The 25,550-nt window shown below is 32.6% G+C and overlaps 1 protein-coding gene across 1 annotated transcript in view; it reads right to left on the bottom strand.

Annotated features, from left to right (window-relative positions):
• The window catches only part of LOC134699015 (uncharacterized), a 106,779-nt gene extending 87,720 nt beyond the window's left edge, over positions 1-19,059 (bottom strand). Inside the window, exons 1-7 of the mRNA XM_063560707.1 lie at positions 18,620-19,059; positions 10,263-10,296; positions 6,933-7,014; positions 3,557-3,657; positions 2,850-3,068; positions 1,702-1,800; positions 1,378-1,407 (exon numbers count right to left, since the gene is read on the bottom strand). Of these exons, the coding sequence (XP_063416777.1) occupies positions 1,378-1,407; positions 1,702-1,800; positions 2,850-3,068; positions 3,557-3,657; positions 6,933-7,014; positions 10,263-10,296; positions 18,620-18,679 (625 nt within the window). The 5' untranslated portion in view covers positions 18,680-19,059. The remainder of the gene's footprint in view (positions 1-1,377; positions 1,408-1,701; positions 1,801-2,849; positions 3,069-3,556; positions 3,658-6,932; positions 7,015-10,262; positions 10,297-18,619) is intronic.
• Positions 19,060-25,550: the final 6,491 nt, after the last annotated feature.

Genomic DNA, 25,550 nt, shown 5'->3' with positions numbered 1-25,550 from the left:
GTAACAAATCATAAATAAAACAGGCAAAGAACCCCAACAACTACTCATAAGGGTTTAAGAACGTATTAAGTCATTACAATCCTTCTTTAAATAATCATTTTCATAATACTTAATTTTCAGATGCACTGATTTACCTATCATACAAAATAAAGCTGAATGGAGTTTTCTATGGTTTTATAATCAATTATCTTCTTGAGCATGTTAAGTATTATTTACTTTAGTCAATATTGATTAAAGTAGCAATTTCCTAGAAACACCAATTAGTTACGCACCTAATTTTAAGTCTTTTAAAAGCATTAGAATGCACGACACTGAACAATTATAAAGCTCTCTCTAACAGCTTCTTTTGTTAAAGCTGAGACAAAATTAGTATTACTTTAATTTTACAAAGACATGATAGACTTTCGAAATTTTTATATATAATTATCACACACAACAATATCTTCTCTATCTTAGAATTGAATAAAGATATCTATGAATTTAAATCCACTAACATGTATTTTTACAACAATTTCTACATAAAATCATGTGCACAAAATAAAATGTCTACAGCATGCAATGTTGGTGTAACAACTTAAATCTTATATTTTAAAATTCTTATACTGTAGATTCATTATTATTTGTTGGATACCAGTTTTCATTGGTTTTGTGCTAACCCGTGAACCACGATTTCAAATGTTGAATGAATAACATATTTTCAATAGGCTTTGTTTGCAGAGATTGGCAAAACCATAAAAGCAAATATCCAGGAAAATGCAATTTTTTAACAATCCAAGAAAAAATTGATACACACGAAAATAAATGAATCAACAGTATATAGAGCTAAGTTTGAGTTATTGGTAAATTGTCTTAATTGGCTTTAACTTGTAATGATGCATTAATACACAGCTAAGTAGATTAACCTGAAATTCCATACCCAATATATAGCAAATATTCATGTTGTCCATATTAGCATGCACACAATAGCGAGAGACAGAAACTTGAGGATATTTGAAAACTTTTTTGTCATGCATGATTTGTGATGGGTTTTACCATAGATGAATTTTCATATTAAATCTACAGCAAGCATTCCAAAAATTTACTGCATTAAGTTTAAAACATTAAAACTTTAGTAATGTTATTGTATTGAACAAGGTTACAGGTAATTTAAACATACTCTTCGTATAAAATGAATAATAACAATTTAATTCTATTGGAAAGAACAGGAATAAATTTTGGAGGACGCTCTTTCAAGGGCAGAATTGAGAAATAAAACAATCATCTTCCAATAGTTTGGACCGAAAGTAAAGTATAAAAGCAGATAATATATTCCGTTGAAAATCCATCACACATATAAAAACATCACCATATTGTATATTTAGTGCATTTCAAATTTACCATTAAAATATTCCGTCCAAGGTAGCTGTACTAAAAACAAAAGTTAAATCAAAATAATACTCTCACTGATACAACATGATTTACAGATTCAAGCAAAATATATCTTCAAGAAATAAAACTGGGTATTCTTTTATACATTTAGTAAACAAATTTAAGAAAGCTTATATAAAGGGAGATAATAAAACTAAAATAAATTAAAGTTTAAATTTTGGCAAATAATATTTATGTAATATTTATATATCTATATCTTGTAACATTGTTGAAAGCGATATCTGTTCAGACAATAATTATTTTTGGTGAATATTCTTAACATATGAAACTTACAGCAGGCTCTCTCGTCTGACCCATCTCCGCAGTCGTCTTGACCATTACAGATATTGGCAGTACCAACACATCTTCCTGTTGTTGTACATCGAAAGGTGTCTGAAATAGAAACATAACCATGAACATTAACAAAAAAAGTGTGAGTCATCATCAATGTCTTCCTGACCATTGTTAGAGTTACTTGCACATATCTGTGTTGCAACTGTGCTGTTGTACAGCAATTGATTGATTGGTACTTGTATGTAAATAACAGTAATTTTTTTCAATCAGATGCCATCCTGAAAATGTTTTGAGAATAGCAAAAACATCTGCTTATTATCTAAAATTTAAATGAAACTGCGAACAAATCTAAAACATGAACGTGCCTATAGTGCAAGAATGCCCCAATATTTTTTTACATTCAAGAGGTTATATCCAACCTCCAGCTGTAGCTACTTAAACTAATCTCTGTAGTAGCCAAAGATTTTATTTCTAAGTTGTTAGTTAGTTTAAACATATTTATTTATAGTGGATTGGGAAACAAGTTTTGCAACTTATATTAATCCCTTTCCACTTTGCGGGTGCGAGTGCTGCCTTGTAGCGGCATTAGCCTACTCTTTTTCGAAATCTACAAGGGTGTCTTTAACGTGCAAGAGATATGGCTCTCTCTTAACACGGGTCAGCCATTTATCGTCCCCGTCCGACGGACTATCATCGTTTCCTCAAGACCATACTCGCAAATGGTGTCAAGGGAGAGCCGAAAATTGAGTTCCTGAAATTTTCATCCCAAACGGGAATCGAACCAGGAACCTTTGTGTTAGTAGTCCGATGCACTAACCACTACACCACGGCTCTCTAGTTGTTAGTTGCTATTACCCAACCGCACAATAACCACTTCAGTTGTTGGTTCACCTTGTCCAAGTTGAAGTTCTAATTGTTTGTCGACTTTATTTGTTTTTATTGTTATTTTTTTGGAAGCGTCAGTGTTAAAAGTTGATGTGGTAGTATTTTTGGTGATTTTACTTTCCTTTTATTGTATTCTGAATCACATGAATGTAGACGAGATAAGAAAAACTGTGAATTAAGCAACAGTGAAAGTTTAAATTAGCCTGAGTGCTGTATATGACTTATTTTGTACTTCAGATTTTCAATCATATTTTTGAACTTACTGTCAGGACATGGTGTTAATTCACAGACTGACTGTAGTACCCTGTCACATGACTCCATGTACCATTTGTTATCATGTGATCTGTCCACACGAGCACATGATCCCATGGGTGTGTCAGGTTGGAAATCTCCCCATACACCAACCTCTGCTGTTGTAGGCGTACCATCACTCCAGGAACCAACATAACGTTGAGAATTTGTTAAACCTCGGACATTGTATCCTGAAATATGACAAACACTCATAATATTATCTCCAGAGATATAATTCAAAGTATTAACCAAACACTTGACTTTTATTTAAAGATATTTGAAAGTATATTTATTCAAACACTTCTGAATATTACTGAAAAAGTTCTTACAAGTATGTATACACATGAGTAACAAATACAAAACAAAAGATACATGCCAAAATGTGAATTCTAGTTTGTTTCCAATCATGCGTTAAAATACATATTTTCATTGGTAAGTGTAATCAAATTTTCCACCTTTTTATTATTGTTTCTTTCAAAATCATGAAATAAATCCTTTCTTATGATTCAAAAAATGCAAACAACCAGTTACACATTTGAGCTTAAGTACTACTCTTACTTTTTGGTATACTGTTTTAGCTCCCTCAGAGTTTATAGTTATTTACTAGAATGAATGGCTTAAAGCACTAATGCCATATTATCTCCAATGTTTCAGTTGTTTAAATTCATCTCTGACTTACCTATCCAGTAGTCTGTGATGGGATTATTGGCAGTGGTAAACAAATTTGATACAATGTTATTAATGGTATATCCTGATGGCTTGGCTAATCTCGCTCCATATCTGAAAATAAAAATTATTAAGATACTATATTTGCTAGAGAAAGATGTTAATTAAAATTTTCATTCCATAGAGGTCTTAAAAGCAATTTTAACTAAGAAAATACAAGGCTATCTTAAATAAATAATGCATTTACAAAAGGCTCTTAATCCCAAGGAAAATAAACCTATTCGACTCAACTATCAATATTGTTTTTCCTTCGAGAAAATATTGAAAATTACATTTGCATGAGTTATAAATGATAATTTATCATAGGTTTTAAAGATGACCATGTGGTATGGGTTTTGTTCATTGTTGAAGGCCGTATAGTGACCTATAGTTGTTAATTTCTATGTTATTTTGTGTGAAATATTTAAAGAGATTTTGAACTTTTATATGATCCTTTTATGATCAAATGCATTCAATAATTTCAAATAAATGTAAGCCTAAGTAAAAAAACACATTGACAAAGTGAATCTAGATATCAAATGATGATGGCTTGGTGTTTAATGTCCAGGGGAAAATATTACATATCTGCTAGGAGAAAAACTTGTGAATGTGATATGAATATGGCCCCTGTACAAGATTGAGGCAGGAAACTGGAATTTCTACCGGACTAGTTCACATGAGAAAAGATGGCTGGAAGAATGTAACCCTATCCTGGAGTTATTATTCTGACAACCATTTGCTCTTACTCCTTAATACCAGGTGCTTTAACCAATTTTAAATCATAAAACAATATTTATATCTAAATATTCTTTTACCATTATTTTGAAAAAGTCAACAACGACCTGGTGCCTTATGATTATATATTTTAGTTTACACATGATTATTAAAGTGTATACAAATAATATTGGGAAGTTTGTCTTTCTGTACAAATCAAATAGTACTCAATCAACCATAACAATGGTCGGCTTTGACAAATGTACTTTAAATTCTTAACTTTTAAGCTCAAGTAGAGTATAGGTCAAACTTAAAGCTGGTGAAATAATAATATTTAATTCAATCCATATTTCATTAAATTGGGTAAAAGATTAATTCCATATTGATCAATGTTAAACTTTAAATCAAAATGAAAGAGTCACATTGTTCAACATTTAAACCTGATCAACCCTACCATTAAAATAAAGTATACTTGAATCTTCTATAAAATTAGGCTCTGTAGAAAATATCTGAATCAGCCTTGTGAACGTTTAAATTGTTTCACATATAACATTACAGGGCCTTTTACAGCTTAACAGTATGGTTTTTTTTTCTCATTGTTGAAGGCTGTGTACACTGTACAGTGACCTATAATTTCTTATATCCAAGAACTCAGTGGTGGATAGTTGTCATATTTACAATCATACTGTGGATTCATTTTTATTCGATGGATACTAGTTCTCATGGGTTTCGTGGGTACAGGTTAACAGTGAGTCAACCACAAATTCAATGTTCAAAGAATCCTCAGTACCTTATATATCCCCCTTTTTTTTAAACTACAAATAAAACTATTTTAAGCAGAATGTTTATCCTGTATCATTTAAATGTCTCAGATTAAAAAGAAATTTCTTATTATTTAAAAGAAACTTTGTGTTTCACGGTTATTTTTTAATTCCATGTCTTTGTTTTGTTTTCTTTATTGATATGGGTCTCTTTAATATCTCTTCAAAGTAGAAAGTCAAAATGGTAAAATCTATCAAAATAAGTTTCATTTAATTTCAATACAAAAGGTAGAAAATTTCCCACTCAATGCAGGTATTGAACTGGAAGTATATGTTTAATCGATCAATGCAACACTGTTATATAATATATAATTGTACTGAGAACAGTTAAAATGATAATGTCCTTTATAGAATTTGTCCTTTGAAGAAATTTTTGAACAGGATCATTTCATAACAACAAGTTAAATGCAGTAATATCAACAAGTGTATGTACAATAAAATGCAGATTTCAGGACAATTTAAAGGCTATTTACGTCTTTTTTATAACGTGTCAATAGCCCTTGAATTAAAACACAATTTTATTTGTATGACTGCCAACGATATGATCAATGACATTGTATGTATTGCTGTTTGAAATGTTAATACGTTTTATATATAAGATGCCTTAGCAAGGACATAAAATACTAAGAAATTTATGGTTTTGTCCATTTTTCTAAGAATATTTCCTACTCAGAAATAAAATTTATAGTGATGAACTGTAGAACAGATTTAAGTTGTTTTAAAAATTGGTAAATCTGTTAATTTGTTTAATTTGTAAGCTTACAAACAAAAAACACCTTATAATGTACAGTAAATGTTGTAATTTTTACACAATCTCAATCTTGTCAACCTAGTCTACACATATATATTATATATATGGTGTACTGTGGATTTATTGTTATCCAGACTTTGGCAAAAAAGATTTAGTGGGAGTTTTCAGGTCATTTTTTAATTAAAACCAGCCCAGTCTCTTGAAAGAGAGGTCAAGTCCACAACTTTGGAGAACTCTGATTTCTCACCATTTAAACATCGTTTGACTTCACAAAATATTGTTTCTGTATCATGTGAAAATGAACAAGTTGTTGTTAAACTCTGTTTGTTTACATGTATTAGGAAAGACAAGCAACTTGACATATTGGTTTAGCTAAATGTTAAATTTAAATAACAATCAAGACATCAAAAGGATTGGTTTGTTTGTTGGACACTTTCAGTAACAGCGACTAGTTTTGTATTCCTGGAGGATCCTGGCGTTCCAAGAGAGAACCAACTACCTTCATTGGATTGATTTAAATTCTGATTTTAAGAGTTTTGTTATAACAAATGTATTCAATAACAAAAAAAATAATTATCTAGAAAATAATGTAAAATAGGTTAAAGAGTCAAATTAACTACTTGAAAAGTTTCTATTTAGTTTGAAGGTCTGAAATGTTGCTTATATGTACATGAAGTATATTATACAATGCTTTTGTGACACTATGGCCAGGAATATGATGCAATAAAGCCTATTTGCTCAAATTTCATTGACATCAATTTGACTGATTGATTGATTTTTGGTATTGAACTCCACATTCAGTATTAATGGCTAAATCCTGCAGCCAGGTCTGTTTTTTATTGGTTTGAAGAAGGCAGAGTATCAATTTCATGTAAGATTGATTTCAAAGGAGTCAAATGACTTACACATCATGTGACATGTTTGGAATTCACAACCTAAGTATTGACAGGCTAGTGATACAGTAGATGTACAACTTGGACCACCAAGTCACTGAGGCCCCTAAAACTTGAAAAAAAAGTATTACATGTACATTTTTGTACCTGAAATATATCTACAAAACTTACTTTTGACAGTATGTGTCAGCTTCTAACCATGATCTTAAGGTTGGCACGATGATGTAACATTTTTCATAACTTTTAGTCCAACCTATCAAAAAGAAACAAACAAATTAAAACAGTCAAATCAATAAAGATATTCTCTCTTATATCTTCATACAAATTATAACCCAAAGCTCAAGTAATTGGAAAAACCTCTTTAGTTGGCCATGGGAACATCTACCATGAATCAACAATTTACTTTTGCATTCATTATCGTGAATCTTCAATAGCTGAAGATTTTGCAAGTTTAATAAACGAGGTTCCTGAAAAAGATTTTAATTGGTACTTTAATATATCACATTATAAAGGGGTGTAAAGGGGGTATCTGCACGGACGAACGCGAAATTAAATTGCCATTTCAAGATGAACGAACAATTCAAAATTTCTTGCACATTGATCTTGTTACGAATTTCACGAAACACGGTGAATAACAAACCTTTTTCACGGCTGCACATGAAATAAAAATGGCAAAACATGTTGCATGAAGATAACCCTTTACCATCCTCATTATAGACTTAATTTGGCTTCAAATGTTTGGCTTTTAGCATTCCAGATGAAGGTAAACACAGAAGAGCCCTTAGAGAGTATAATACATGGGCGCTGCACTTAAGTTATCTAGTGTAGATGAACTTAATCAAAATCCGATTAAAGTATTTTTTGAAGACACCAGGTTGATCTCTTTCATGCGCGCGTGTTCTGAGGATTCATGGGTTGCATTTTGTTATGACAACATACTGTAACGAAAATCGGTTATAGTATATTTATTTTTATGTGAATCACCAGTTGTCTTTCCCTGTTAATTGTGTTTCAATAGGTATATAAGTTTCTCCATAGTTGGAGCACCATGTATTACTTAAAACATCCCTAATTTTGGTATAGTCTTGATTTTCACCCCTTCACGTATAATGGACCGTTCCATATCGTAGTATATAAGGCAGCTCAAGACAGAGAAACTTCGTCAGTTATATGTGGACCGTTGAAGTGTTAACATCAGGATTAAATATTCCAACTGGTAAGTAGAGTGAAATAAGTGATTCCAAAGGATATATATGAATAGTGTTCGGATTTATATGTGGATGTTGCAATAGTGATTGTGATACAATGTATAAAGTGAATCTGATATATATATATAAGTGATTTGTATTAATGAGAATACAAGGTGTATACTTGCTGGTGTTGTAAGTTGTACTATGTGGAAGTGTGAATACTTCATAGATTTGTATTAGTGAGAATACAAGGTGTTTACTTGCTGGTGTTGCAAGTTGTAATATTGTGGAAGTGTATTCGTGAAAGTGCACTGTGTTAAACCTTACCAGTTGGATAATATTCATTGTGTGTGAACTCAAGGAGATAGTTAGTGCGTGAGTTCAGCTGTGTTTATATGTATATTCCTTGTGAATTGAAGGATTTGTGCATGTGTAAATGCAGGGGCGGATTTAGGCGGGGGCGTGGCGGGCGTGCGCCCCCCCTAAAATTTGCAAAGCATGGGTTTACTCCAACAGATTTAAGAATCAGAAGAGACCATTACATCTTTTTTAACATTCAAAGTATATAAAACAGTCAGTTCAACAGAATCAACGTGATTACTAATCAACTGACCTACGCTTTATTAAATTTAAAGTTCTATAAATGGTTTCAAAGGAAAGTGTCAATGCGGAGCTGCGTTTGATGACAACTATAATAGGTTTTTTTTAGAAGTTATGTTGCATTGTATTTCCGGTTTTTTATAATAAATTTCTTTGATAATCGAAGTTCCAAAACATCCCTTACTCACTTTCACAATGTCATCATGACACGGTCAAGAAACTATCGGCAGATGAGATTCTTTCATAATATCCGACCGTTATGGAAGATAGAAATACTGTTTCAAGCGAAAGGTTAGTTTATAAATTTGTATCTCTGTGTCTATATTTGTTTCTCACTTGCAAACCTCAATATTTAGCCGAATTCTGTACCAAATTACATGCTTGGAATCCCGAGAAAATAAAGAAAACTGCGTAAATGCATCTCATTCTGATTTTAGTTGTTTTGTTGCAAACACAGTAAAGTCTGGCACAACCTCCAAAAATTAAAAAAGTAAAAAAACCAGATATTATGAAAGGACAATTAAAAGTCGCTGGTAAAAGTAGAAATTTTCGTTTGCAAAATATATTGGTCGGGTGAGCAGTTGTGATCTGTCTCGTCTCACTTTGCGTCCGTCTGAACGCCCGTCTATCTGTAGATTGTTGTCAGTTGTGGATTAAGGCGGTTTCAACTTGAAACTTTAATTTTTCGATCATTTTACCACACAATAGTTTGAGATATTTACATTTCACCCATTTGGAAGAATATTTCAATAATTTTACCTAAAAATAACTCCAAAAATTTTTCGCCTCGCTCAGCTCGGCGAAATAAAATTTTGCGCCCCCCCTAACTGGAAATCCTGGATCCGCCCCTGAAATGTGTTATTGTGTTATTGTGGTTAGTTGCAGACTATCAAGGTGATACTTCATATTGGTGGACGTTGTAAATAGAAGTTGTATATATGTGATTTTGTGTTCATACGTTTTGTGTGATACTTGCTTGATGCATGTTGCAAAGTAATCTATTGGTGACATTGTGAAATAAAGGGCCGTATGCATGTTGCATAATAATACGTTAGTGACATTGTGAATAAATCGGTCTGATACATGTTGCATAGTGATTGCATAGTGACATTGTGTATAGATATTCTGTTATGATACAGTGTGTTTATGCATTGTGAATAAGGTACTTCACCTTGCATTTTGATTTAAGTGCATTGTGCTGTGTATATAGTTTTTGTTGTGAATCAATTTAAGGATGTGTTAATTGTTTTGAATAGGACAAATGGTTGTGGTGAAAAATTGAGTTGAACACTTGAAATCCTGATTTATTCAGATACGGATCCATTGATCGTCCGGTTACACGTTACAATACATAACAGTGGGTCTCAGTCTGATGCGGGATTGCTAACTTTTTGTAAGCATGACATGTGAAAGTCAAATTATTGTGCCATGTCTCATGATTTATGATAGGATTTAATAGGCTATTTCAGATTTTTTACAATTCCTATTGTTTTTCGAAAATATTTTTGGTAATTTCAGCTAAAAAATTGATTCAAATGATGGAAACCTGTAAAAAGATAGGGTGTTATTATAAGTTAATCCCAAAACATGGAAGTTAACCAACAATTATTATTTTTTCTTGGCTGTCGTGTTATTTTTCCAACCGGAAGTCTATTTTCTAATGATTAAATCGGTTGCCGGTTAACCGTTTCCCTATTTGTAAGCAACTTACCTGATGGACAAACTAGATTAAAATCTTGTGCTATCTGTAAAAGAAAGATGTAAGCTTTAAAAAAATCGTAAAGTTTAAGTTTGCACAGTCATTAAAGTACTACAGTACATAAGGATGGCCATGTTCATGGATTTGTTTTCAGGTCGCCGGATTGTAATCTGGTAATGGTGCTTTTCCGAGGAGGAAGGTTTCAACTATAACTCTAAAATAAGCATACTCAAATTGGGTCCTCATTGTTTACATTTGTCTGATGACTTGTTGATCAGCTTTGTTTATAACCTAGAATTCATCTTCAACGTTTCACGACAAAATGGCAACAGTTAGAGTCTGAGATGGTGAACTGGCGAAAGAGAAAAAAAATAATGACGAGCTGTATTTCCAGGGTTAGCCGCCAATGAGTAACTATCTTGAAAACAGAAAGTACAAAATCAAGAAGATTCTTACATTTCTTGTTCGAAAAAGTTTCGCAGATCAATGGAGTTTTTACAAATCATTGCTTATGCAAATTTTGATATCTAAAATATACAAAATTTCAGTGTTGTTATTTCGGTCAAAATTCAACAAAATGTGTACAAATTCCATTAATGAACGTAAATCAAATCCATGATATATTTCATCTCCTTCATTGGCCCATGTAGATGCGATCATATATTTATTGGTAAAACGGCTCATTAGCTTTAATTTATGTACCCTACTTAACATGATTGTCGAAGCTTAACGTTCTAAATCACAATAGAGAATAGTTACATTGCAGAAAATAGGTTTAAATTTGTTTATATTTACGTGTGTAACCAATGTTTATGGATTTGTGTATACATATATCAGTCAGTACATCTGTTTTTGTAAAATATATATAAAATGTGGTATAATAAAGGAAACAAAGCCACGTTTGTCAAGTTGACATTTTCTTTGATATAGGTTTTAATTTTATTTTATTTTATTTAAAAGCATATCATTTAAATTTCTAACCATGACGCAACACCGTTTCTTCACAGTACTTTTTGTATATAAACTATTCTGCAGTTGCTGCCAGGCTGATATTTGGTATTTCATACGATCATAATCAATGTTGAACTGTCAAGACCCTTTGTGTTTTTGTTCTGGCATATATTTCTCATATTCTACAAACTTATTTGATGAATGTTTGTCTCTAATAGGGACTGAAACTTCTTGCCAAAAAAATATTGTGTGTGTTCCTTTATAATATTACTGCACGAGTCTGTCCTTAGTAGAAATAAACAGAAATGCTGGATCAACGTATATTGTAACGTTCCTTATTTAAGATGGTCTGCGATTTAGAACTTGACCATGATTTCTTAAGTTCTAAATTGAAGTTTAATTATTGAGATGACTATTTAGGACTTAAAACATTTATAAGATACATAGCCTTTCTTCAGAATTTTGATTTATAAGCTACAAAAGAGAGGCGAAAGATACCAGATGGGCGTTCAAACTCATAACATGCATATGTCGAAAAATAAACTGACTACGCCATAGATAAACGAAAAAAAGACAAAAAGACAAACAATAGTACTTAAAACACAATATAGAAAACTAAAGACTGAGCAACACAAACCCTGCCAAAAATTGGTGGTAATCTCAAGTGCTCTGAAATGGTAAGCAGAACCTGTTCCACGTTAATCAAGACTGTCTGAATCCTAGGGATCTTTTTATTGTTTCTTCAGTTTAGAGCTTGATATATAATAAATTCAATGTATGTTATCATAAATATGTCTTTGATTATATGTGCCGTTTTGTTGTTGTCTCCTATAGATGCACATCAGAAAGAAATTTGCATTCAACGTATCGAAGTATTTTTCCTTGAATTCGACAGTCGATATATCAATTAAATGGATATACGATTGATGGTTGATTGCTTGACGTCCAGTGACCCATATTTCGTGCATATTTTGTACAAATCCTCATATCAGAAAAAGACAATTATGGAATCTTTGAGGACATCTTCGTTTACATTTTGTTTGCAATCGTATTGTAAGGATTGCAAAAAAAAACTGTCAGCTGACAACCGTTGTAAATAGGTCTATACAAACGAGTATTCTTCGATTTGACTATGCTGCAGAGCTATTATTTAATTAAATTCGAATAAAATTATCTTTTTATCAGTACTAACAATTGGTTTCAACAGTGATTTCTTAATCATTGAATTAGAACAATTATGATATGATCAGTGTCCATTGATCCGTGCGTTCAAAACTTGTAGGATGCAGAAAACGACAACTTTATTGTATAGTTTTACATCGATTTTATGACAACGGAATTAATTTTTAATTTGTTTTAACACGGCTGATTTCATTCTAATTGGAAACATTTCAATTTTCAAATATTTGCTACATTAAGGTGTGAACTCAGTTTTGAATATAGAAAATTCAGAGTTCGAGTTTTACCTAACACTTACATCTTGTGATACATGAAATTTAAAAACAAACAAAAAACATACAATATAAAAGATTTTAAAACCTTTATTCATCCTTTGCTATTCTGACATGGCTTCGAGTACACAATTCATCCATAACTCAATCTGTAATTTCTAGCAGGTTTATTCGAAATGTGTATTTAAATAGACTCGTAGGTAGTATTTTTGTTCGTAAAATTGCTGTCAAACACAAGGAAGATGCCACGCAGTAATGTTTGAAGACAATCAACAATTAGATCTTCAGAAAACAATGACAATGCAATACTAAAAAAAACTCAAACCGACAAAAAAAATAACTAACAACACGTCCACTCTGTTTTTTTTGTTAGATTTATTTCTATTTGAGCCTTTCGGCTCAACTAATTAATATTCATAGTTCGTTCTTATGTTGTACTATAACACCACTGTCCCAGCTAGTTTAGGGATGTTTGGGATCCCGCTAACATGTTAAACCCCGCCACATGCTTAATGGAATATGTGTTTTTCCCAAGTCATGAGCTTGTGATTTATTGGTTGTCGTTTGTGTGGTTTTGGTATGGGTTTTGATCATCGCTGTATGCCGTATGGTGACCTATTGCTGTTAGTTTCTATGTCATTTGGTACATGTGAAGAGTTGTCTTATTGGCTATCATACCAAATCTTTTTTTTTATATTAATACAAAAGATTTGATTATAAAAAGATGCCCTTCATGGTATATCTAGCCTGTGTGGAATTTCTTTAGTTTTAAATCTTAACTTTTACAAGCCAAATATTTTGATGATTCAATTGGGCGACAAAAGTGCTGGTAAGTTTCCCTATTTCGTGTTATAACGATTTTTAAATTTAAGTGTATCTCCTTCAATTCAGTATTCATTACTCTCTTAGGGGAACCCATTATCGAAAAACTTCAATAGCAAAAAGTAGCGTATTTGCATTTGTTTTGTTGAGTTAAATGCGAATTACGTTCAGGTGACTGCTTGTCTTATGTTACCATTTAATAATGCATACATTAAAAGAACATTTCTCAAATTTGGCATTGTGACATACGTAGAACAGTGTGCACCATTGAAACGGGGTTAGAAATAAATCAAGAAGATACTCTAGGACGAAAATCCTATCAATAAACAAAAAACAAATTCACCCATACACAAGCACATTGAAAACTGAAGACAAGAACCCCAGTAATAAGGGTGACGTATTCGATATTATTTATATACATATGATACAGTTATGAACACTTATTGTATTTCATTCTGTGGACACCTTTATTTCAGGATTGTACGTGCTCAATGTTTTCTCTGACAGTTTATGTCGTCTTTATACTAAATCAACGATTGGAGGTGTAATGATTTCAATAACTACAAGTACTTTTCAATCATGCAGTCCTTTTTGTCTTTCTGTCTCTTTGTCTTTTTGTTAGTTGTTTTATGTGTTCCTTTTCTCTGAATCAAGCCTTTTTCAACTGAACGTTATTGTTTGTACTTATGTTATGCTGTTGCACCACTGTCCCATGCTAGGGGGATTGTGTGAACATGTATTTACAGAAACTTATTTTTACAGTTGGACATTGATTGTTTGCCATAGAAAAAAACTTCCCAACCTGAACATGCATGACATATTTGCCACTGGACGTTAATCAAACAACGATCAGTCAACCTCGCGTCTTTTAAGAATTTTATTATCGATATTTCTAACGTGCAGTGTGTTCCAATAAAAAAAAATATATCGCCAGTCCCAAAAAAAACCCAACAGTAATTGTTAATTTTATTTTCGTTAATAAAGAAGGTTTTTGTTTGAAAAAAAAATTGTCCAAGCGTTACGAGCTGAAGACGAAAACAGAATTTTAAATGACATACATAACAAGATATGACAATAAATCATTCTACAGATGTTTGAGCAGACGATAAATATTCAATTTACTGATTATATGGTAAATTAAATAACAGGTATGGTCATGGGTGTCAAAAGATAGATATGTTCTTTCATAAATGTTAAATGCATTTTTCTATAGTTCTGTTTGAACTTGAGTAGGAATAACTGACGTTTTTTGTAGTTTATATGCACTACTGTAATTAACTCCCAGAAGGTAAAAAGCTCTTATGCAATGGACAAATATATGCGCATAAAATCCATAGTTATAGTAGAATAGAAAAAAAAGGAAATTTTATTTCCACCCACTTTTCAGACAAATTATAAAATAAAGTACATTGTATTTGCCTTATAAAATCATGAACATTCGTAAGTGGAGCTGCTGAACAAATTCATAAAAAAATCTTTTATTAAAAAATTAACGTAGACCCCATTTAGAATTTCTTTTATTACTTTCAAAAATTATGTCTGATACGGAGCTTTTTGGAACAAGTGACTGACTTTTACCAGGCTGGCTCATTAAGCTAAATTTCGCCAATTACCAACGGCCAATATTTATTTCAGGTGTCTTTGAATGGACTTTAAAAAAAAAAATTTGTTTCATGAAAATAAACTTCAGTTTAACACACAAGACCATGTACCCCATATGACCTTATACCAGATATTGATAGAATATATAACCAGAAGGCACAACAAAGAGCAGATATTTTCTATGGGTATAATTCGAAACTCTTATAATCTGTTAAAATGTTAGTTTAGCTTTTTATGTTGCCTTATTTAAATAACCTTACGAGTTCATACTGTGTTTAAAAGACTAATCTGCCATTGGAATAACGGTATGGGTATTACGATAATCTTAATGACAAACAATAACTATCTATGTATTGTCTTTCTATACAAAGTAAACATTCCAGGGTACAACACAAAGAAGATATATGTCACAAACAAACAATATACACCATTTCTACCTATTGTTTATTATTCATCGTTGTTACAGTTAAAATTTTAATTACAAAATTTAAAAGGCATTCCAGCAGGGAAGGTCGTAAGGGGTTATATATGTTTTCGCGCGAAAAGGAAAAGCAGAATAGAGTCATGTTTCTCCGTTAAAAGAAAGTAGGTTGTTCAAAAAACTATAAATGATTATTTTTTTAAAAGTCTGCACTGTAATTCTGTTAAAACAATAATCAAGTATATTCGATGGACAACTGTTAACTTGATTACATGTATTTTGAAGTACGACTGGTATATATAAGACGGCATAATCTCTATACCAACAAATTAAGTGCTAGTACTTTGAGCGGCTTATTTTTAGTAGCTGCAAGCACTTCGATACGGTATTATCCAGTTCAATGGTTGTAATGTCTGTAAAACACTAATACATGTACGTCAACAGTCAAATAAAGTGCAATTTGGTATTCAGTTTGTGATTTTGTCATTTGTATTGAACTAATCGAATAATGGACAAGACGTCTCGGGTAAAGTAATAAGTAACCCCCCTCCCCCCTCACCGACCTGACCTGTTTAAATTCCTGTCTTATGTCATGCACCTTATTGTGTCTTTTCATGTTATATGTCGTCACTTTCATGTATGACTATGAGTCTATGACCTGTCGACTTCATTCAAAGTATGACCGCACTTAATAGAATCTGTCAAAAGCTCCAAATACTTAGGAAATGCGCATAAAACGCTTATAAGACCAACAGAATACTCCAGATCAGAAAGGGATCCATACTATTAAACAAAGATTGACCAAATAGAGATAGTGCAATAACGATCAGTATGCATATCATGATTTCTCAAGTGTGTTCAAGATGTCCAATCACCATATCCAACTATAGCAGTCATCACGTAGAATGGAGATCTTTGGAACAAAGGCGAAGAGATGCAAGACTAACTATGAACTTAAATATTATAAATGAGAAAGATGCAGTGACAAAGGAATGTAGTCTGGTGCCACCTATATAAATGACTGTCTTGGAATATGTAGTTTCTCCTTTTTTATATTAGATTAGGCCGTTGGTTTTACCGTTTTTATGGTTTTACAATAGTAATTTTGGGACCCTTTATAGCTTGCTGTTCGGTGTGAGCCAAGGCTCCGTGTTGAAGGCCGTACATTGACCTATAATGGTTTACTTTTATAAATTGTTATTTGGATGGAGAGTTGCTTCATTGGCACTCACACCACATCTTCCTATATCTATGACAGCATCACCAAGTGATTACCAGAATTTGTTTTCTGTCTATGAACCACCAAAGATTGGAACACTCCCTCCTTGGGTTGTACATGTATCAGCACCTTCAGTCGAGACTCAGTGACAAAGCTGAACTAAATTAAAAAATATATAACCAAAGTCGTTGGCACATCGTTCAGTTGCTGATTGTGATCATTTTCAGAAAGAAGCAGAAAGTATTTTTAATTCGGGTAAAATTTATAGATCTTTACATGTGGTATCATGGATGGGTCGCATGTTGCTATTGTTTTGTGTATGTATGTTGCAGGGCATGTTTGATTGCCAATTTGTCCATCACTTTCTTTATTCGTATACAATATCAAAGCTAAGAAAGGAATACAACTCTCAAGTTTATACAGCCAATAAAACACCAATAGATGCATCCTGATCTGTGGTTAAAAAGGGATGTAATCTTTGTCCATCGATTTTGTCACATTGATTCTTTATCAATGATCCCATCATTAACCATCATTTATTGGAGTTCGATTTCCGTTGTAAATTATTTGCTAGAACTAAAGAGTTTTCTTCGGATAACATACTACAACTGATTGTTAATTTAGATATAAGTAATCTTCGTCAAACCATTAAAATATGTCGTGATCTATAGGGAATGACCTATGCTTAGCAATACTAGCTTCAGGTTAATGGATGGATGGTATGCTACAATTAGTTTAATTACAAAATGAGACACCTGCAGTTACCGTGGAAACAGACAAATATTGATCTCAGGTATCGACAGTAAACTTATAGTCTACCTTTATATCATATATTGTAAGACACATTCAATATTGTCAATGAACATAATTGTTTACTATTGAAAAAAAAACCAGATAATGAAGTGGTTCAGGAAACTCTATTATATGAAATCAGTCAGCTAACGATAAATTATTGAAATATTGAAATATGCTTCATATAAATATAGTACTAATCTATAATTGCAGGTACACTATAACTGTGCAAGATGTTCAGATCCTGATATATTTTCTTTTATATCATGGGTAAATGAAATACCTTTCAATTTTAATAGTTTTCTTCTAATTCCGATAGTTCTAGGATGTACATTTATTATCTGACATGTAATATAAAGCAATCCCAATTATATCAGTGTTCAAAATTACCCTTAGGCCAAATAAAATAGTATGTGTGGTTCCAGTCACATCTAAAAAAAAGTAATGGTAGGTAGGTAGGGATTTACATTGATTCTATGGGAGCAACATTCTGTCTTTAACAGTGCTTAATGAAAAATGACAATAAAATCTTTAGGGTATATATAAAAAAGAAGATGTGGTATGATTGCCAATGAGACAACTATCCACAAAAGACCAAAATGACACAAACATTAACAATTATAGGTCACCGTATGGCCTTCAACAATGAGCAATAGGCTATTTTTAGACGAAAAAGTAGGGAAGGTAAGATGACTGGAATCACACCTATATATAACTTTTTTGGACTGACATCCAAAGTTCCCGATGATAATGATGTATTATGCAGCGTCATTCAAATTCACGTTGCTTCTTGTTTCAACTCCCCCAGAAATGTATTAAAGAGGGAGTGTAAAATAAAAAAAAATATATATTTTGCTTTTTTATTCTTTAACAAGAAACAATTGGTACGTTATTCGTGTTAATTGTAACCGACTTTTTCTGTTATTTAATATGGACATTGGTTACGCAACGAATACATATATTCTTTATATGTTTTGCAACAAGGAAATAAAACTATTCTTAATTTAAAAGACGGTTTCATATTACATGTATTACAAGCATATTACAAACATACCCTTCATGCCCGGTTAGTTATTGAAAACCGGTTGATTTCTAATATAAAATAACTTACCGTTATAGAGAATAATAATGGTAAAATCCATATACTTTTAAAACATATATTTTCTGTCATGTTTCCCTTTTTAAAAACTAACAACTAAAAAAATGTGTAAATACACCACTTAAAATAAATTAATCCGTTGTCATTCGAAATTTTAATCTAACAAGACTGTCCACTTATTTTTCGAATGTTTAAAATTATCTTCATCACATTTTATTCCTTTAAACAAACTTCATGCTTTTTTATGTCCATATATCATTTCATGGAGGTCGCCATCTTGTTACTACGAAAGCTTCCGAGGTTGAGTTACAAAACGTTTGTTGTTGCGAAGCGCTACATGTATTCAGTCATCTGTGAACCAATGTCACACTGAGAGGATCAGACGGGAAAATCGTCACACTGGTTGAATCGCCAGGTATTTAAAAGTAGAAAATTAATAGGTTTTAAACTCAATATTTGTCATACGTGCTGAGTGTATTGGAAATTCAGTGAAAGTGATAATTAAATGTCAGGATCAATTAACACATCAAACCATTTTACATATTTATATTTCCATATAAATAAAAACGATCTTTAAACGAAATTGCATTGGTAAAATGATATTAGGTGCGTCTTATTGAAATTGTTGCACTAGAGTTTATATTTACACTTTCCTATTAACTGAACCACTTCTTTGACTGTCAAAGTGCACACACCAGCGATGCGATATAACATTTCAGTTAAACACAAACAAGACAACACGATGAACTTGCAATGCATATATACATTAATCATTGATACCACTAGCTAACAGACGTAGTAATCATCGACTAGTCATGCTTTACAAGACCCAGCATAAGCTAGAGGACATTGATGCCAGTTCCATCTTACGTCCAAGCGATCGGCGTACTATAGTACTACTAGAGGCAAACAACTTATATATCAACCACCAGCAAACCAGAGAGTATATAAGTACTCATACTTTCCTCGGACTATACAAGGGTGGAACCACCTCCCAACTGCTACAACAGAAGCTCTGACAATAAAGAGGTTCCAGAGTGCACTATCCAACAATAGTGCACCTAATAAACCAACACCATAGACGTCAGCCAAGTACACTACTAAGTATTTCGGAACGTTTTATCTGTAAATATAGTAACAGGAGAGATGCTGTCTCATTCACCGTCTAGTGGACTAATACCATTCTTTTAAGAATCCAGTCCTTAGCAAGGAAGAAGAAGAAGACCACAGCCAACATTTAAACCTCTTGCTGTTTATTTGGTTTGGAAAATCTTATTTCTTTTCTGTTTGTTTTCACAGGCTTTGAAACTTAAAATAATTTGAAATATATCGTATGATTACCAATTAAACTGAACCTTTAATGGTGAGGTCTTATCTTGTTAAAATGTTGTTATATTTCATCTCCCAAAACTGTCCTATAACTTGTGTTATATAAATTGTGTCAAAGCTTGACCCTGAGACGATATTTAACTACAGCAAAGATTGTCCAACATAGCCCAGAACAAAGAACAAGAACACTTAACAGTATTAGAACAACGGTTGGCAGCGCTAGAGCCAAATATGAACGATAGTTCGACAGTACTATAGTGCTATGATCGACAAACTACGGATTATGTGTACCATAGTTGACAACCTCATGTATACAAGAGTTGACATCGGCAGACTTAAGAAAAACAACAGTTGAACTCGTTCGAGCAAAGAGTGCACACTTTTGAGTGTTTTGTGTACGCCGTAGTTTGTCTGTTTGTCTTCTTTTTTTAGCAATGGTGTTGTCAATTCATTTTCGACTTTCGCCTCTCTTTTACACTACAGTTGACATCGCTAGAACAAAAATGTACAAATTTAGGTTGTGCTGTTACAGTAACACTGTACTAAGTAAGAGTAGGGTTGAGCGTTCATAAACCTACACAATGTATTCAACTCCGTCGCATTTTTGTATGTCCCTGTACGTGTCAATTCAGGAGAATGTTATTCAGTGATTTTCGTTGATTTATATCTGATTCATGATAGTGTTTCACATTTCCCCGTCATTACTAGAACAAGAACAACTAACGCTAATATCGAAGCGCTAGCTTCCAGAAGATCATGGCTCTCGGACTAATAACTCGGCAACATTGGCGTCGATCTAGAGGTATTATTTGTATATAACAGCAAACGTATATATATTAAAGTGAAATAAGGTGGTGTGGTATGATTGCCAATGTGATAATTATCCACGAGTGTCCAAAGGAAAATGATACTGCCAATAACAGGTTAACATCAGCGATGTGGAACTTTACAGTATTATATATACTCGCATAGATGATATATAAAGTCTCAAGTTTTGAGTAAAAATGAATTAATTGTGATAACGGCATAACTTTTTTTTGTTTTTTTTTAACTTCTGCATTGTGTCTTTATCCATATTGTATAGACGATAACGGACAATTTACCTTAACTCAATTTATTGTAAAATTTTCCAATTTATGTCCGACGGAGGGGAAACTAGGATGTGTGTGTGTTGGGGGGGGGGGGGGGGGGGGTACTTTATGTAATAACTTGAGTTGTATGATATGAGGTACTGGAATATGTAACTATTTTATGATTGTTGTGTGACGATAAGGCAGCGGAAATTAAGATGAAATCACAGGCATTTGTCTATAAAACAAAAAAATCCTAAATATAGGTATCATGATTGTAATTTATTTTAGAGACAAATGGCTGTGGAGATAATAGGTTGCATATGAAAACAGAAGTATCATTGTACGTACAGATGCGATAAAAAAAATACAATCGTGTACTGAATGCACCAGAAAGTTGTTAAATCTATATATTTCTTATGGTACTGGATGTCTATCCATATATAACGTGCCTTGAACTTACTCGAGATACCGTTATTACAATAAAAGGAGTGTATGATCGTGTATGTGTTCTGTCCTTCTTTTCTTATTTTTATATCATATGGTCAAGAATAACAAGAACGCGTTTAATCATGTTATTGTTGTAAACAAGTATTTATTTACTAACAAGGGGGACAAGGGGGTCCCCATAACAGCAAAACAGTGAATTGATTTGGTGAAAAACAGATAACAAGGAATTGAAAAGGGATAATAACAGATAACAGTAAATGAAATATGAAAATAAATCTGTCCAGGACCAATCCAGTAGATGAGGACAGGACCAATCCAGTAGATGAGGACAGGACCAATCCAGTAGATGAGGACAGGACCAAACAAGATCTTAATATATAACTTGTGGTATGGACCTAGAAAAATGTATTTTGTGTAAACAAGACGTTTCGGCCGTTTAGGCAGTTCTGCTTTGATTGATTTTTTTCCCATAACTTGTACAATAAGTAATAGTATGGATGTTGATTTTTTCTGAACGAAATTACTAGTTTCTTTTTTGATATAGGGATATTTATAATCTAGGGCATTTGAGGGATCAATTTAATAATTAAGTTTTTTTTATTCAATTTGTGATAATAGTGCAGCCAGTGACACTTTATATTATCAATTTGATTTTTAGAGAAAAAATTTCTTAAGACTCTGAAAAGCAATATAAATACTTTATAAGTAGTAAAAAAAACCTTGAAGCACAATATATTTTTGTATTCAATGACCTCATGATAAAACTTACTTATAAAATACAAAAATACCCAGATCAGTGAAGACAGGACATGTAACTAAAGCACGCATGCCAGTTATGGTTATTCTGACAATAGAAATTGATTAAAGTGACAATTCTGATAGTATAATAGAAATTGGATCTAGTGAAGATTTGGATGACACCAAGTGAAACACCAATCATGTATCTCATGTGAAATTATTGAATAGGGAAAATTTGGGTACATCATTGGAGAAGCTGTAAGATCATTTAACTAGAGGCTCTAAAGAGCCTGTGTCGCTCACCTTGGTCTATGTGCATATTAAACACAGGACACAAATGGATTCATGACAACATTGTATTTTGGTGCTGGTGATGTGTGTGAAGTTCTTATTTTACTGAACGTTCTTGCTTCTTACAATTATATCTATAATGAACTTTGAACATTAGTAACAGAGGAAATTATTTGGTAAAAATTTACATAAATTTACCAAATTAATGAAAATTGTTAAAAATTGACTATAAAGGGCAATAACTCCTTAAGGGGTCAATTGACCATTTAGATCATGTTGACTTATTTGTAGATCTTACTTTGCTGAACATTATTGCTGTTTACAGTTTATATCTATCTATAATAGTATTCAAGATAATAACCCAAAACGGCAAAATTTCTTTAAAAATTACCAATTGGGGGGGGGGGGGGGCTTGATTAACAATTCAACTCCTTGTCAGATTTGCTCTAATTGCTTTGCTTTCATAGTTATAAGCCAAAATCTACATTTTAGCCGTGGCGGCCATCTTGGTTGGGTGGCCAGGTCATCGGACACACTTCTCAAACTAGATACCCCAAAGATGACGTTGGCCAAGTTTGGATTAATTTGGCCCAGTAGTTTAAGAGGAGAAGATTTTTGTAAAAGATTACTTAGATTTACGAAGAATGGTTAAAAATTGACTATAAAGGGCAATAACTCCTAAATGGGTCAACTGACCATTTCGGTCATGTTGACTTATTTGTAAATCTAACTTTGTTGAACATTATTGCTGTTTACAGTTTATCTCTATCGATAATAATATTCAAGATAATAACCAAGAACAGCAAAATTTCTTCAAAATTACCAAGCTAGTAATAAGTGTACAAAATGCTACATGTTCACAGACAATGGAATTTATTACACAGGATAATAATAATATATACTGCAATGGTCCTGGGTCCATTTGATTTTATATGCTATGTGATGTATGTTACTGAAATTCATCTGCAAATACAGGGCCACCCGATATTACCAGTAGAAAGACCCCAATAGATATACATTATAAGAAGATGTGGTAAGCGTACCAATGATAAATAAAATCGAGAATGGAAATGGGGAATGTGTCAAAGAGACAACAACCCGACCAAATAAAAAAACAACAGCAGAAGGTCACCAACAGGTTTTCAATGTAGCGAGAAATTCCCGCACCCGGAGGCGTCTTTTAGCTGGCCCCTAAACAAATATATACTAGTTCAGTGATAATGAACGCCATACTAATTTCCATATTGTACACAAGAAACTAAAATTAAAATAACTAACAAAGGCCAGAGGCTCCTGACTTGGGACAGGCGCAAAAAATGCGGCGGGGTTTAACATGTTTGTGAGATCTCAAACCTCCCCCTATACCTCTAACCAATGTAGAAAAGTAAACGCATAACAATACGCACATTAAAATTCAGTTCAAGAGAAGTCCGAGTCTGATGTCAGAAGATGTAACCAAAGAAAATAAACAAAATGACAATAATACATAAATAACAACAGAATACTAGCAGTTAACTGACATGCCAGCGCCAGACTTCAATTAAACTGACTGAAAGATTATGATTTCATCATATGAACATCAGGCACAATCCTTCCCGTTAGGGGTTTAGTATCATACCATCATAACATATATGAGAAGAACATAACCCGTGTCATGTCAACAACTGTTTATAGAATAAATGTGTTTAGTTCCGACGCAAAGACCTCATCAGTGACTCAATATTAACGCCAAAATATGCAATCTTTAATGACTTGACAACAGTATCGTAATTATATCCCTTCTTTATAAGTCTATTCAAAGGTTTTGTAAGTTTCTGAGGTGAATACTGACACCTTTGTGCTTTATAAAGAATATTTCCATAACAAATTGGATGTGAAATACCTGAACGTATAAGAAGTCTGCATGTTGAACTATATTTACGAATGATGTCTTTATACCGATGATAAAATTTAGTAAATGTTTTGACTAGTTTGTGATATCGAAAACCCTGGTGTAATAATTTTTCAGTAATACATAAATTTCTCTCGTTAAAATCTAAAACATTGTTACATACACGAGCGAATCGTACAAGTTGAGATATATAAACACCGTAAGATGGTGACAAGGGAACGTCACCATGCATCTAAAAACGGATAATTAACGATAGGAAATGAAAAATCATCCCTTTTATCATAAATTTTAGTATTCAGCTTTCCGTTAGTGATATAGATATCAAGATCGAGGAAAGGGCAGTGGTCATTGTTAGTATTAGCTTTATTTAAAGTAAGTTCAGCAGGATAAATTTCATTAATATACATACTGAAGTCGTCATTATTGAGAGCCAAAATATCATCCAAATATCTAAAAGTATTATTAAATTTGTTTATCAGATGTTGTTGTGATAGGTCTTTGCTTATTTTTGTCATAAATTGTAACTCATAACAATACGAAAAGAGGTCCGCAATAAGTGGTGCACAGTTAGTCCCCATTGGAATTCCGATAATCTGACGATATACGGAATCCCCAAAGCGAACAAAAATGTTATCTAGTAAAAATTCAAGGGCATATATAGTATCAAAGCATGTCCAATTAACATAGTTTTTTGTTTATTGCTGCTAAAAAATGACCCAAAAGAGTTTGAACATATATATTCACATTCTGATTTTTTTAATGCCCATTTAATTAGGTGTGTGGATTTTTTCTTAATGAGAATGTGAGGCAATGTGGTATACAGGGTAGAAAAAATCAACACTCCAAAAGTAATTTATTCCACTATTTTCGAAGGCCTTATTTGAACAATTTATTATAAGGTTTTTAATTGTACCAAGTGTGCTGGTAAGAAGAATTGACAATTTAGTAGTTGAACAATGGCTTGAAGACGAAATAAATCTATATTTGTAAGGGGTTTTGTGTAGCTTCGGAAGCCAATACATAGTTGGGACTTTCACTGTATGTGGCTCTGCTTGTAAAGCGGTGGCTAAAAGTTTATGTTTGTTACAGATTTCGTTTTCTGAAAATGAAGTCAGTTGGAATGTTGGTGAATTGGTGATTTCCTTTTTCAGAACCTCAATGTAAAATTTACGTC

This window comes from Mytilus trossulus, unplaced genomic scaffold (assembly GCF_036588685.1).
Source record: "Mytilus trossulus isolate FHL-02 unplaced genomic scaffold, PNRI_Mtr1.1.1.hap1 h1tg000024l__unscaffolded, whole genome shotgun sequence".
Classification (NCBI taxonomy): Eukaryota; Metazoa; Mollusca; class Bivalvia; order Mytilida; family Mytilidae; genus Mytilus; species Mytilus trossulus.
Note: the sequence above shows the minus strand (reverse complement) of the source record. Positions and strands in the feature narration are given on the sequence as shown.